Source organism: Ovis canadensis, chromosome 2, assembly GCF_042477335.2.
Source record: "Ovis canadensis isolate MfBH-ARS-UI-01 breed Bighorn chromosome 2, ARS-UI_OviCan_v2, whole genome shotgun sequence".
In the NCBI taxonomy this organism is placed as follows: Eukaryota; Metazoa; Chordata; class Mammalia; order Artiodactyla; family Bovidae; genus Ovis; species Ovis canadensis.
The window spans coordinates 181,557,874-181,573,688 of NC_091246.1; the positions used below are offsets into that span (position 1 = coordinate 181,557,874).

Here is a 15,815-nt window from a genome sequence, read left to right on the forward strand (position 1 = left end):
TGGTTCAGATGCATTAAATTTACTCTTTAAATTTGGGGTTTGGTTTGGTCATTTCTTAGTGTCTCTGGTTATTATATTCTTTCTCTAGTTTTCTTTGCTTCGTGTTGCTTTGGTGGGTTTTATAGAGGACAGTGGTAGGGAAGGAGAGGAGAAAAGTGCTTTTTCTACCTTGTTTAACTTTTATTCTCTGAGTGATAGTGTTAATGGTTTTCTAATGACTTTGATTCAGCTCAATTAAGCACATATTTTTCAGCACAATTTTCTTTTAAAGCCAAGTCTTTAAAGTCTTATTCAGTGTATTCTTCTTCCCCACAATATGTTGTTTTTTTAAAAAGTTCCATTAGCAGTTGTTTTTACCAAAGAAGTCCAGTGTGTGGTGTGGTGTCATAGGTGCTGGACTAAGGGGCATCTTAAGTCATCTGACAAGGCTGGGGGTGGCAGGATCTATCCCCTTGCCAGCTCTCATTGCCCATGGCATTAGCTTTTGATTAATCCTTGCATGTTAAATTAAAAACCAGATATTATTATTAGGTTTAGGGATTTTGCAAGCATTTATTGCTCAGTAAGCATTTATTATGCAGCCACTATGGGCTGGTGCTTTCACAGACCCTGGGGATAGAAAGTTGAATACTATGAAATGAGCCTGACTTCAGGTTTTCACAGGCTGGTTGGAGAAGACACCAGGATCTCTTCTGCATGGTGAAAGATGAGGGCAGCAGGGACAGGGGCTTTGGGTGCCAGAGGAGAGATGCTAAGCCAGCTAAGAAATAAGGATTTGAGAATGAGCATTCAAGCTTCAAATTTCTAGCAACCAAACTCAAACAGGGGCTTCCCAGGTGGTGCTAGTGGTAAAGAATCCACCTGCCAGTGCAGGAGATTCAAGAGACACAGGTTCGATTCCTGGGTAGGGAAGATCCCCTGGAGTAGGAACGGCAACCCACACCAGTATGCTTGCCTGGAGAATCCCATGGACTGAGGAGCCTGGCAGGCTATGGTCCATGGGATTGCAGAGTCAGTCATGACTGAGCAGAGTAGACACTCAAACAGTAGTCTAGAGACAACAAACTGTCAGGGTTCTGTTTTATGAAACTCTCCCACCTCTGTTTTCTGTTCAGTGAATGCTTTATTTATGAGGCAAAAGTAGCAGCATTCTGTCATGAAGGGATAGTTAGGACTTTTAGAGGCACGTTTTATCAAATCACTGGGCAAGTCATGGCTGTATCCCCAGCTCATCACAGCAGTGAATGGCACATAGTATATGCTCAATAAGTATTTGTTTATTGAATGAAGGAAGATTAAGGAGCTCAGGCTGCTCTGGTTGTTCTGGAGAGGGTTGCAGGTTAGGGTCTAAGTATCATCTGAGGACCCCTGGCCAGGCCTGTCGCCCACAGGCAATAGAGCTGTGCTGGCATCCCAATAACCAAAGCACAGGGGGGCGGGAGTAAAATCATATGTAAGGAGGATTGTTAGAAACGTGCAGGTGATGTTCCCCCAAGAACCCAGCTCCTCCCCTTAGTTCTGGCAAGTGAGAACTTTGGAATGAACGTAGCAACCAGTGAGGGTTGACGGGTTACTCCACTGACAACAGTCTGTAAGTGATCATCAGAGGTGGGTAATTGTGTTTCCAATAGCTCTTCTGCCTGTTTATTCCTGGTTTGTAGAAGAAGGAAAGTGAAAATGTGCTGCTGAAGAAACTCTAGCTTGAAAAACTGGGCTCTGGGCTTTTCATCCCTGAGCTAGTGCTTCTTGTGCCTAGAACCCCTGAGAGCCTCTCAAAAGCTATTTCTCCCTATTAAGTGGCAGTTGTCCCATTCACATTCTAGGAAGACTGATTCCCGCTCTGGGATGGGGTTGAGTGCCTTTCATGTTACATTCACTGAAGCCGAGAGAATGACCATTTGCTGTGTGTTGGAAGGAGTGAGATGCCCTGGTGCAGGGTGGAGACTCTCCCTGGGTTGTTTTCATTCTGACTGCTTTTGAATATATGTGTACTCCTTATTCTGTCTGGCTCTTAACTTTCTGAGTTCAAGACTATTCTGGCCCTTCCCATAGTCCTAGAGTTTTGCTCTTTCCAGATGCTCCAAATTCTCTTTCAGGGAATGGGCCTTACAGAGGCTGCTTTCTCTGTGACACCCTGCAAAGTGCAGGCTGCCACTCCTGTTTGCTAAGGGAATGGCTGCTTGGTCACCCATTGAGGCCTCTCTGCATGTGGAATCCTAGTCCTGTCTGCTGTTTCCCTGAAGACTCTATTCACTGCAAGTTGGAGGTAAGGGGAAGGTATTATTTCAATCAACCTATCAACCTGAGTGTTTTCATGTGTTCAGGCAGTGATTTGGGTATGTGAGAGACATCAAGGAATAAAAATGAAAAGCCTTCAGCCTTTGTGGTGCTTACATTCTAGTGGGTGAAGGGGGCAAATGGTATACAATATTTGTAGATTAGTAAATGGGATGGTGTGGTAGATGTATGTGTTCTGGATAAAGGAACCCTAGAGCCTGGTAAAGGGAAGGTTGCAGTATTAAGTAGGGAAGTCAGGACAGGCCTACAAACTGAGCTTTGAGCAGAGACCTGAAGGCAATGAGGGACTGGACCAGTTGGATTCTGGGGTAAGAATGCTCTGGGTGGAAGTACTAGCTAGAACCCAGGCTTTCAGGAGTGTGCCTGGCTCAGGGGAGGTCAGTGAGCAGGTGCAGCTATAAGGGGAGGAGGTCAGCGCCTGGGGCCTCATCCATCATAAGGACCTAGGCCTTTCCTGGGCATGGGGCAGGTAGAACCCCTCTGGCTGCATGTTGAGAATGGGCTGGGGCAGAGGTGCAGGCAGGGGGACAGTTAGGAGGATGTGGGAAGTCCAGGCAAGACACTTTGGGATTTTCCTCCTGTTATAAACCTGAATGCAAGTGCATCGTTTACAGCAAAGCTGCCCAGGTCACCATCAAATGACATTCCCTGCCCCAGAGCAGTAGCTCAAGAGCAGTGATTTCTAACGTCTTCATACACATTCTTGCTGTGGTCACACAGGTTATTGTGTGATGGGATGGGGGAAGGAACTTGATGGCTACTTTCTGTCTCTTGGTTACATGGAAGAAAGAGAAACCTTCATAGTCATTCCTGAGGTCTTGGCAAGGACTCTCTGCAGATAGGCAGAGCCCTGGACGGTGGGTGGTCAGTGCCCATGGCCTGACGGGGCTAATGAAAGCTTCTCAGATTCCAGGGAAGATGAAGCTCTCAAAGAATGGTGTAGGCTTTGAGAACTGACCCATGATACAGCTTTCTGTAATTTGCCAAGAGCCACACCTGACACTGGAGATGTCAGACGCTAGTGTTTGTGAAGCCCACATGAATATTTAGCAGGCATTTTGCTGGGTATTGCAGGCATGGGGATGATACTGCTATCTCTTCCCTTAAGCTGCTCAGGGCTACACCACCAAGCCTGCCTGGTCAGCTACATACCCAAAGGGGCCAGTTGAGCGAGGCCAGCCAGGTCCGATGCTGCAGGAAAGACAGCTGCCCAAGAACACGTCCTGTCTGAACGCAGCACTGGCTCTGCTGAAAGGGACTGCTCAGCACCAGCAGATCTCGGGTTTTTGAGACAAGCCAAAAATTCAGGTGGTTTTTTCCATTCCTTCCTTCCTTTCCTCCCTCTCTCCCTTTTCTTTTCCTAATTTGTGAAGTCTCTCAATTAAAAATTTTCATATTTCTGATACTTGAATCATACTATATGGGTCGAACAAAAACTTCTAAATTTCATCCTCAGGTGGCCCTCTTGCAGATGCTGGTCTAGACAAAGTACAAGGTTGTTACTGTGCTGCCACTGAAGAGGAGTAGCTGAACAGGTTCAACAGTGTTGTTGATTTGTTTTTCTAACTGCGTTCCTTCTTTGCCGTCAGTGATGACTGAATTCAACATCCTGTCACTCGTTTTTGGTAGTACGTTATATTCTTGTTTGAGTGGGAGGGAGCGTCTGCAAGCTGTCGGAGGTTCTGTTTAAGTGAGTCAGAACATCAGTCAATTTTGTCTCCTCCTGCTGCCTAGATTGCAGCCAGTATGATGAAACTGGATGGTTCACAAGTCGAGTTAGTTCCATGGCTGTGGGTGAGGTGGTTGCTAGGCATCTGAGTGACAGAGGTGGTCTAATTAAAGTGGGATTGATTTATTAATGGAGCTTTACTGGGTACATAATTTAGCAACCCAGAGGTGTTATGGGGCCTGGGGTATTACTAAAAGAGTGCTAAGACTCAAGACAATTATTGCCTGGCTTTGGTGAGAATGACAGATGGGTCCTCATTGTTGGTTAAATTTTGCCTGCAGTTGAAATGGCCTTCTTTGTTTCATCCTTGAGGGGCTCCAGGCCTTGACCCTCAGCTGCCTAGCTGGCTCTCTCACCTCTCTGCATTTCCAAGGCACTTTGTCTGCTCCTCCCGAAGCCTCTCCGGGAGCCCACTGCTCCTGCTGCTTACTCAGCTGCGTGATTTGCATGCGGTTGGCCCCTGACAATGGGTTGCCTGGGTCTGATCCATTTTCCAGCTGTCCTTCTGTTTGAATTGGAGTTTCCAGCTGAAGTGATTTCTGGCCTGAGTGGGATTTATTTAAAGAAGGTCTGGTCTTTAACTAGACCTGTATAAATATTTATTTAGGACTTCTGTTGCACGTGTGCTTCTGGGAGTGTAGCTCTTCTTACCCCCTTCACATGTCAATGAAAGAAGAGTGTAGGACCCACAAAAACTAGGGAGGCTGGAGGGCCCTTAGGGGGGAGGTGACATTCTGCTTGTGTCCCTGGCCTGTCTGCCCCCACTGTGCTTCTGAGAACTCTTTGGAGGCGTTTCCAGGCTTTTCAATTAGGTGATGTAGCCTTGGGGAAATGGGTTTCAGAAACAGAGACATAATGAAGATGTGTCCGGTAGCTCGTGTTCCTCTTAACCAGAAGCTCATGTGTGCTCATGAGCTCACAATGCCGCCTGCTCCCTGGTGTGCGTCATAAATATGATTTCTGCTGCATTGTTATGAGTTGGGTAACTTTTCCCTCAAATAAAATGTATTTCTTTTTCTAATTTGAATGGACGTGTAGGCTGGTTGTGGAAAATATAGGCAGTACAAAGAAGTAGAAAGAAATCTACTCAAATATTCCCACCCACCAAAGATTAACTGCTGTTATCGTTTGATGGATTTTTTAACTAAAAGTTGTTTTTAGTGCATTTCAGTGTATAAATGGACAGTATCACATATATCATTTTGTTGCTTACCTATTCTCAAACAGTAAGGAGATCTATTATCTCACATAGCTCCCCTCTTACTCCCTTTTGTCTCAGACCAAATGGCCTCATACGTTCCAGGTACTCCACCTCAGGGCCTTTGCACTGACTCTTCCCATTATCTGGACGTTTCTTCATCTAGATGACTGTGTGACTCACTCCCTCACCTCCTCCAGATCTTTGTTCAAATCTCACCTTCTCAGTGAAGCCCCTTCTGACCTCTCCATTCAGTTTGCATCTGTACCAGCCAGGGGGCTTCCTTAGTGGCTTGGACGGTAAAGAATCTGCCTACAATGTGGGAGACACGGATTTGATTCCTGGGTTGGGGACATCCCCTGGAGAAGGGAAGGGCAACCCACTCTAGTATTCTTGCCTGGAGAATTCCATGGACAGAGGAGCGTGGTGGGTTATAGTCCATGGTGTTGCAAAGAGTTGGCCATGACTGAGTAACTAACATTTTCACTTTTCAGCCAGCACTGCTCCTGACCTGGACCCATTCCTTTCCCATGACACCAGTACACCAGCTGTTTATTATCAATATTATTATTCTTTCTTATATGCTAAAATAAGCATTAGCCAGCAGCACACTTCCTAAGCATTTTTGAACAGCTATATATATAGCTTATTCTTTAGATGGACCATTCTTTAATCATTACCCTACTGCTGGATATTTAAATTGTGTCCAGTGTTTTTTTATTATAAATCATGTAAACCTGCTATGAACCTTTTGGTAGAAAGTGTTTGTCCATTTCTTAGGCATTAAAAGAGATTTTTGGAAAGGGATGATTTGGGTCAAGATGTATTATATCCAGTGATACACACTCAACTCAGACTGGCTGAAGTGGCTTTGGTTCGTTATCTTCATATCCGCTTTCCTCTGTATTGGCCTCATTCTAAGCTGGCCTTCATCATTGAGTGCAAAATTGCTACTGGCAGCTCCTGTTTTCATGCTGCCAGCTCTGTGTCCCCTCTTAGATAGAGACATCCTCTTCCCAGTATTTTCAGCAGAATCTCAGGACAGGTTCTCACTGGCTCAAATTGAATTGTGCCATCTTTAAATCATTAACTTTGGCCATGGGACAGGGGGTAGGCTAGAGTGGGGGTCATGGTGACATCCCACCCAAACCCCATAGTCTGAGGGTAGGTGACCTCCTGTTTCCCAGAGGAGTCTGAGGGCCCTTCTACCCAAATGGGGAATGGCTGCTAGGCAGGCCCCAAGCTGCAGATCTTCATTTGACTTAGGAACATCCTAAGGACTCTGAGTCTTAATATATTAAAAAAAACAAAAACAAGAAAGCAGGGAAAGTGAGAGGAGCCCCGTTGCTATGTGTGCGTTTCTGGGTGTGTAAGGTCAGCCTAATCAGATGGCAGCCTGTTTTCACTCTCATCACGGGGAAGTGAGAGGTGGGGAGTAGTCTAGGTCTCAGCTCCTTAGGGAATGAGACTCAGTTGCCTGTAGGTAGTACTGCTTCCCTGAGTGCATGGTTCAGTGATGAATGTTAGAGACAGTCTCTGAATGTGAGGACCAGAAACATTGCTGAAAATTTCCCCAGTTTCCCCACTGGTACCAGTGGTATCCAGATGAATCTGGAGGCTGCTGACAGTTGGAATGTGTAGCCAAGATTCATTGTCTGTACACTTTTGTATCATACTGAAATGTGGAGACAGGTTTGGGGTGAAGTAGCAAAGAATAGCTTTATTGCTTTGCCAGGTGAAGGGGGATACAGCCAGCTAATGCCCTCAAAACTGTCAATTCCAACCTGGAGTGGGTAGTGAGGAGTTTTATTGCAGTGGTTCAAAGAGGAAGGCGTGATCAGCTCATGAACATTCTGTGATTGGTTGGTGGTGAGGTAATAGGGAGCATCATCAACCTTCTGGTCCTTACTGGTCTGGGCTGTGAGTGCTTATGGACAGCATACAGTTAACTTCTCCCACCTCATGGGAGTTTCAGTATATACAAAACTGCTAACAGATCCCTGGAATAGGAAATGGCAACCCGCTCCAGTATTCTTGCCTGGGAAATCCCATGAACAGAGGAGCCTGGAAGGGCTACAGTCCATGGAGTCACTAAGATACTGCTCTGTATATATCCCTTGAGAGGAAACCAGGATCCTGTTGTAAAGCCTGAACTTTTGTTTCTTGGCTGCTCCTCCCTTGTCTCTGCATCCCCTCCCTTCCCTTATTAGAATCTGCTGTTTGGAACTCCGGGAAGGCCTTGGAGGCTGAATGAAGCCTGTTTCCTGCAAACAAGAGAACGAGTGACGCAGAAAGGGTTTTGTATGCAGGGCCCTGCTCAGTTTCAGGTGTTCTATTCAGGAGCAGCTGCAGTATTAAACAGCCTCACACCACGTGCTGAGAGCCACAGAGGCTTCATTACCTTCAGCTGGACCTCTGCGTCAACCAGGAACAGCCTTCCTAGGAGAGCTTTGCCCTTGCAATGGGGTTGGACCTTGGCAGCTTGCAGCGTGATGGCCTGAGGTCAAAAGGGCCTTTTCCTCTTTGTTGTCCAGCGTTGAGTCTAGCACTTGCGTGAAAGGCACCACTGGACTTTTGATGGATCTTTGCTGGCTTCACAGCTCCCCTCACCCAGGTACACGTGGGCTGCAGGGCCTTCCTGTAGTCTCTGCCTCGGTGGGTCGTTCTGGCCCAGGACTACTTCAAATGGAACTCGTTCCGAGTGTGAGGGAGGTTGAAAATGCCATGATGAAAACCCCACAGGTGGCTCTCTTTCTGTGGGAGCAGGGGCTGTCTAAACTAGTCCCACCTTTGAGGCCCTTCTTATCCCAGAACAGAGTATGTCTTGTCCAGTTATGGCTCCCCACACTCCCGCCCCCTCCAAGTCATTTACTCTTCAGAAACTCCTAAAAAGCTGACTGATCTCTTCCACTGGGTCCTGTGCTAATGACTATTTGCTGTTCTGTCATCTCAAAAGCTTGGGGATTGCTCCCATAGGACAGCTGCCAGAGCTGTGGCCAAGTGGAGGGCCCTTCAGTGCACCCTCAGTTCCCCACACAATCTTCAGCCTTTCTCATCTAGAAGATTAGATGGAACCAATTTAAAAGTAAATGGGACATGGGAATGCCTGCCTTCTCTTCTGGACTCTAGGTGGTCCTGGAGCCCTCCTGCTCCCATTTTCCTTGATGCATGGGGGTGTAGAACAACATGAAGATTTCACTTGTCCTATCAGTGATTCATCCACTGGGCAGGCTTAAGCCACACAAGCAGAATTTTCTAGTATAGTTCTGAAAGTACATGATATCATGGGCCTTGACTGCCGTGGAGTCAGGGAAATCCCCTTCAGTGGCTGTATCCTTTGCTGGATTCTAGAGTCTCTGAGACAAGGTTCCTTGTGTTTCTTAATAAAATCAAGTGGGTGTCAACTTTGAAATCTGTCACTTGTGGAGCCCTATGTCAATGTCACAGGTGTGGAGACCTATAGCAAGGTCACAGGACAAAAATCTCTGGAATTAACCAGGTTCCATAGCAACTGTTGCCATGAGCCTCCTGATCTAAACCTGCCAATTCCTTGACCCCATATTAGGTAAAATACCCACTCTATTTAATCTACCCTGGTATCTCAGACAGTAAGGGAATAGCAACCCACTCCAGCATTCTTGCCTAGAAAATTCCACAGACAGAGGAGCCTGTGTTTATACCCCATGCCTGTCTCTCTGCTCCTCAATCTGTGTAACAAACCATGGCCAACCCTAGCTCTGATGTTTCCAAGTTTCAATTCCAACAGGGTACATTGACCAACTAGAATCCCAGTCTCAATTATTCATTTAATTTTTAGTTGGAAACTTTACTAGAACACTTGCCAATCACGTGTCCCAATTATCTATAAAAATCAAGTCAGTAGTTGGTTGCCTATAACATTCAAAGGGGCTTTCCTGGTGGCTCAGTGGTAAAGAATCTGCCTGCCAATGCAGGAGACTCATTCAGTCCCTCGGTTGGGAAGATCCCCTGGGAAAGGAAATGCAACCTACTCTAGTATTCTTGCCTGGGAAATTCCATGGACAGAGAAGCCTGGCGGGCTACAGTCCCTGGGGTTGTGAAGAGCTGGACATGACTTAGTGACTGAACGACAACAGCAGCATTCAAAAATCCATCAAATTGTTGCTAGGCAAAGAAGATTGGTATATTGACATACTAGATTAGGTCTACCAGGAACTTGGTCAGAGTTGGGAGAAATGAGTTCTTAGTGTATTTATCAGCTACATCCTTTATAACAATAAAATTCTTAGATTCTGTTTCTGCTACACAGAGGAATTCCTTATACATAGAAAATGAAACATGTTTGGGTTGCCCTGGGTTGGATGTCCCCCCGCCCCCACCCTGTAGCTGAGGGTAGGAGTACAAAGCCCAGTATGGCTGCCTGGGGTCCATGTGGATAAGCATAGAGCAGCTCTCAGAGAAGGGACATGTGCTGAGTTGAGTGGGAGTCCAAAGGGATGTTGACTTCCATGCTCTGTATCCACGCCTTCCTTATTCCTTGAGTGAGTGCTTGTAACACCTGTGCCTGGAACAATCCACTTCACAGCCTTGCTGACCCTCAGGGTTGGGTTTCATTCTTTATTAGCGAGTGGGCATGTGCTTGTTTAATACGGCTTTTGCCTGGAACCTTGCCTTATTAAGTCAAATTGAGAACTGTCTTGGAAGCTGTACATGGTTTTGGCACAGAACAGATCACAGAATCAGACAAAAGTGCTACCCAATCGACTTGCCCCCCAAAAGGTAGATTGGTTTTTGAGTATGGATGAAATATGTTTTAATTATAATTGTGGCACCTACTTTTGTAGACATCTCTTGTTTAAGATAATTTATTCTTGTTTTCCTAAACAGTTTTATTGAGGTCCACGCTGGATTTTAAGCTCTGGAGGGCAAGAGATTTTTTTCCAACTGTGCTAGCAATGGTGTGTGTATCAGTAAATATGTTATTATGAGAACAGTTCAGATGGTTACAGTTTCACTTTCAAAGTTTAAGATGGTTCCTAGCCCTCTATTCCCAGTTGTTAAATTCTCAGAGTCTCAGCAGTCATTTGATTGACAATCACTTGAGCGTTTTCATTCAGAAGCTGGCCCTTTGGTGCTTCAGGATACACTGGGAAGGGAGATCCTTGAAAGTGAAGTCTGGAATCTTTTCATATCACTCTTGAATTTTTTTTTTTAATTCTCAGATATGACAAGTACAGTTAATTTTTAATTTCATTCTCATAGAACTTTTCCAGTGATGTTTAAAAGGCCATATCAAATATATGGATACTCTCACAAATGAGAGAAAATATTCACAAGATCTTAAAATATTCTGAATACTATTTTCTTTCTTTTTAGCTGTCTCCGTTATGAGGTACAGCGCCTCTGCTTTTGGGTTTGCAGTAAGTAACCTGAAATGTACTTTTATGAAGTTTTGCACGTTTCTCCCGGGCCCACAAATCTCATGCTGGGGCCTCTGGTTTAAGAGGGTGGTTAGCAGATGAGAGAGAGAGCATGACAAATATACCTTTTATGGAAGTCGCTTCTACAAACAATTATAATTTGATAGAAATAAACTGCAACAACAGTGTATAATTCTCAACAGCCGATCAGGGCCACCATGTTTTCTGCAAATCCTTGAGAGGATTTTTTTCTTAAAGGGTTTAGCCCTTTCCCCAGCCACTTAAGGTTGTAGGTTTGAAAATGGGCACATACTGAAGTGAAGCAGTTGCTGGTATGGGCAAAGGTGATGTGAGTTAAGATGGGGCTGCCGTCAGTAGAATGCCAGTCTTCAGCCAGACTAGGGGTACCCTGGTTTCTGCTTCCTGATGGGAGTTAGTTAGAGAAGATGGGTCTCAGATACTGAAAACTTGGGTAAAGTCTCCCCACATCTTCGAGAGAGCATTAGTGCTTGTAGTTTTCCAGACAAGAAGTGTGTTGGGGTGAGGTGACTCATGCAAAGAAAGCTCATTTCAACAGCTCTCCTGCTTCAGGGCTTCCTGTACCTGATGGTGTGTGTTCCTGTTCCCAAAGCCACTTTTCCTGTTGTTTTGAGGACTTAATGTTTTGAGGCTGGCAGATTCTTTTCAGAATCTTTTGAAAGGTGTGGACTGTCTCTCCAGAAATTACGCACACGTCACCCTCCTACTCTGCCCACCTCTCTCACTCACACTCCTCTCTCCTTCCCCTCCTTTCTTCACTCTCTTCTTACACATTCACTTGTTCATTCGAACAAATGCATTGGTTTTTGTATCCAATTTCACAGTGTTGGCAGACTTCATGGAGCACCCTGGGTGACGCCACCCTCACCCCTGGACCCCAGGTAGAACAGTCCTATTGAGAGCCAGAAACACAGAGTCCTTGGGCCAAATCCTTTGCTTGGGATGTACAGGAAAATGCTGAAATTATCTTGCCTGCCCTGGGGAGACCAATTTCACATGTGTCATAAGTGTCATCACCCCACCCCCATCGCCAGCATGCTGGCAGTCAGGGGCCCCTGGAGCAGAGCTCAGCGCACATGGAGTGTGGCTCTCCCCGTACCCCTGGCAGCAAGCGACCAGGAGGAGCCATGACCCTAGCACCACGTGGGCGTGTTGGGTGCCCTGACTTAGAATTCCCAGGAGCTCCACCTTGAGGATGCTGAGTGGCCAGCATTGTAATGATGTGAAGCCTCTTTGCTCTAAGGTCACTGGTTCAGCTGTTCCAAGTCACAGAACAATTGCCATGTGTCTTCACGGTTGTGACCTATTAACTCTGGAAAACCACTAACACTGTGTCTCCTCCTTCTAGTTTGATGCCATCCTTGATGTCCTGTCATCAGCAATTGTCCTATGGCGTTACAGCAACGCGGCCGCTGTACACTCTGCCCATAGGGAGTACATGTAAGTGGATTTTTATCTTCTTTCACTTTGTAGAACCCTTGCCACGTAATCAGGCTGTCAGCACGGCTCACCTTGCAGCTTTGGTACAGTGATGAGAATAAGGTCCCCAAATTGCCTTTGAGAGTGGCTGGTGTGATATCACATATATTATTGGCCCCTTCTGGGATGCTCAGAGAGATGGGGTGTGCCCTTATAATTTTCCCTGTTCTCTGCTCTTGAGCCTGGAGTGAATGTTTGTGTGCTTATTTGTCTGTCCATCCATTCATCTATTCATCGATCAATCTGAAACTGCACAGCTCAGATTGGGACTTGAACCCACTGTCTTAATTGAAATCATACACTCAGTCTCAGGACTTAGTGAAGCTCAGATTCTTTATGGCTCAGCACAGAAAGAATTTAGTAAGAGACACAAAGTGACAGCTAAGAAGTGGATTTATTTAGAGAGATACACATTCCATAGACAGAATGTGGTCTGTCTCGAAAGGCTAGAGTGGCCGTGGGAGAAACACGCTCCACAGACGATAGTGTGGGCCATCTCGGAAGGCGAGAGATCCTGAAATATGAGGTGGCTAGTTGTTTCCTTTTTTTAAAACAACTTAGTTGTGGCATGTGGGATCTAGTTCCCTGACCAGGGATCAAACCTGGGTCCCCTGCATTGGGAGCGTGCAGTCTTAGCCATTGGACCACCAGGGAAGTCCTGGGGTGGTTAGTTTTATGGGCTGGATAATTTCATAGACTAATCAGTAGGAGGATTACTCCAACTAGCTTGGAGAAGGGACAAGGACTTCTAGAACTAGGGCCACCACCCACTTTTTGGCCTTTCATGGTTTGCCTCAGAACTGTCATGACACTGGTGGGTACGTCATTTAGCTTGCTAGTGTATTAACAGTGAGCGTATGTATAATGAGGCTTCAGGTCTACTGGGCATTGGCTCTTCACCATCTTGGACCTAGTTGGCTCTAACCATTTTTTGACATGTCCTATGTCAATGCCCAATGCCCATATCCTATGACATATGCCTATGTCATTCTTTTAAAGGTCATGCCCTGCCTCCTTCCCTCCTGTTTCAAATCCATCTAACATTCATCCTTCCATCTTCTTTCTCTTTGTGTTACCAAAATTTTTGTTTCTTTGAATTTTCATGCTTGTTTTCCCTTCCTTTTTAAGTAAGATGTGTTCTCCACTGTGATTTACAGAGGACATTTTGAAAGCGTTCTAAATTATTCTACTTGTCTTCTGTCCTTCTGTGTATTAGAAAATATTGCTTCCTCGGTCTCCGTGTTTCTTGGGTGATTATTTGTCTTTGAAGTACTTGTGTTTGTGACCATAAAGCATGTCTTTTTCAATTTCCATTTTTTATATTCTTGGTAATTCCCAGGTTCCAAGGTCAGATTTGTTGACTTTGAATCTCAGCTCCACAACTTGTCAGCTTTGTGACCATGCGAAGCTATCTTAACTGCTCTATGCTTTGTTTCCTTATCTGGAAAAAAGCAGGTATTTGACAATTACGTGAGTGAGATACTAATCATCATGATATATGACATAATATCATATTATATATATATAAACGTGACAGTGTCTGGCATGTAGTTCAGTAAACTTTAGCTGCCATCATTATTAAGGGGATTCCCCTGAGACTGAGTCACCGTGGCTTGTCATTAGAGCAAGAGCTTTACTCTACTTCTGTAGCTTTTGGACAGCTGAATACAACCGAGGAAAAGCCCCATTGCTGGTGGTAGTGCCCAGACGAGAGGTGTTCTGGAGGGAGATGCTGCGTCACACTCAGCTGTGTAAATGCTGATTGTCAGGGGACTCAGGAAATAGCAATATATCTGAGGTTGCTTGTGCCAGATGGAAAGATGATGCCACAACTGACTCGCAAATGAGGGCCAACTTTAGTTTAGTTATTGGCTTGAGATAGAGCACTAAAGCTGCTTTTAAGTGTTAAATTGGCCCTTTTAAGAAATATAATTAAAATATCAAATCTGTGACATCATAGATGATGTTATTTAGGATAAAGTTAAATTTTGAAAAAGTGAGTCAGTTTACTGGTTGGAAAAATCAAGAAGCGATAGTAGTAAACTGATTTTGCAAAAGATACTGATGGTTCCATAGTGATCAAAGTTGAATTACCAGCTGTCTAGCCAAAGGAACAGTGAATGCATCTACCCAGGATGTTGCTGATTGGTCTTTGAGGAATACAGTAAGAACAGTCTAGAGAGTGAAGTATAGAGATATGCTCGACTTTCAAGAGCTAGTCCCTATCCTGTCAGATGAACACATTCTTTGGATCCATAGTTCTGTTACCAATAGGGCAGCCGCTAGAGGCTGTTTTAGCATTTACATGTGGCTGCTCCTGAGAGGTTAATACACACACCAATACACTATTAACAGAGGTTAATAAGATATACACCAAATCCCGAAGATGTAAGAAAAAAGAATACAAACATTTTATTAATATTTAGAAAACAATATGGATTACTTGTTGATATAAGAATATTTGGGATATATTGGGTTAAATAAACTATTATAATTTTACCTCTGTTTACATTCTCAATGTGGCTTTTAGAAATTTAAAATGACATATGGGACATGTATTAAACTTCTGTTGGGCCTTGCCCTCTGAAAAGAAAGCTCTTCCGTCTGCCTTGCTTGTTTTAGAATCAATAATCCAGAATTTGATTTGCAGTTCTAGAAGGAATTGTGTTCACTGTTTCTCAATTTCTGTTTTCTAATTTGCTTTTTATATCTGATTTCCTTTATGCTAAAGTGAGTCTCTTACATATTAGTCACAAAGCCACAAATTATTGTGGCTTTTCTATAGTGTTGGGATCTCGGTGAACATTTACCAGGTGGCCAGCATGTTATCCAACGTTGATTGATGATAAGAAATGTCATTGGTTTCACTGTTTTTAATGATCCCCAAATATATACCCTTAAAAGTGTGTCTTTGATAATACCCATAAGGCAGAAACTCACCAATTTGCTTTGATAATTCCCGGATGATTGTTCCATGTGATGATGCCCATGGATTCATTTGGAGATTCTTAATCTAGAAATTAAAACAACACTCAGAATCCTCTGTATTGTTGGTTTAGTTTAGATTTCAATCCCTGGCTCATCCCATGTGAATTAAAAATTCATGAAATCACTGCCAGCTGAGAAACTGGTGTCTGCATATTAATGAGCATGAATGAATTATAAGGGGCATAGCTAGAAAAACTACTGGTTTTCAGTTAGTTGCTGGAGAATAAGTTTTGAGAAAATGAGGACATATCCAACCAGTGCTTAGTTAACTCTTCTGACTTTCCCTCTTTTATTTCTAAGCTTCAGAGTGAATCTTGAGCTTGGAATTGCCAGTGCAAAGCGATAGAAACCCCGCTCAGCCTTCTGCCTGATGACTGTGTGCACTGACTGTGGGTGTGATGGCTGTTTGATACTCAGAGGGCGAGAGCGTGCCTTCAGCACCGCCGCAGAGCAGAGCGCCAATAAGCTTCGTTTTGTGTCACACTTTTTTATTGTGGGGAAAAGCATATCATATTTACCATCTTAAATATTTTAAGTTTACAATTCAAAAAAAAAAAAAGAGTTTGCAATTCAGCAGTGTTAGGTGTATTCATAGTGTTGTGAGCAGATGTCGCAAATTGAGACTCCATACTCGTTACACAGCTTCCTATTACGCCTCCCCCAGAGCTTGGTAACCGCCCTTCTA

General features: G+C 44.5%; 1 protein-coding gene across 1 annotated transcript in view; it reads left to right on the plus strand.

Moving 5' to 3' along the window:
- Window positions 1–15,815, plus strand: part of TMEM163 (transmembrane protein 163) — a 279,198-nt gene that overhangs the window by 171,841 nt on the left and 91,542 nt on the right. The window contains exons 3-4 of the mRNA XM_069577763.1: window positions 10,581–10,624; window positions 12,012–12,103. Coding sequence (XP_069433864.1) covers window positions 10,581–10,624; window positions 12,012–12,103 — 136 coding nt within the window. The remainder of the gene's footprint in view (window positions 1–10,580; window positions 10,625–12,011; window positions 12,104–15,815) is intronic.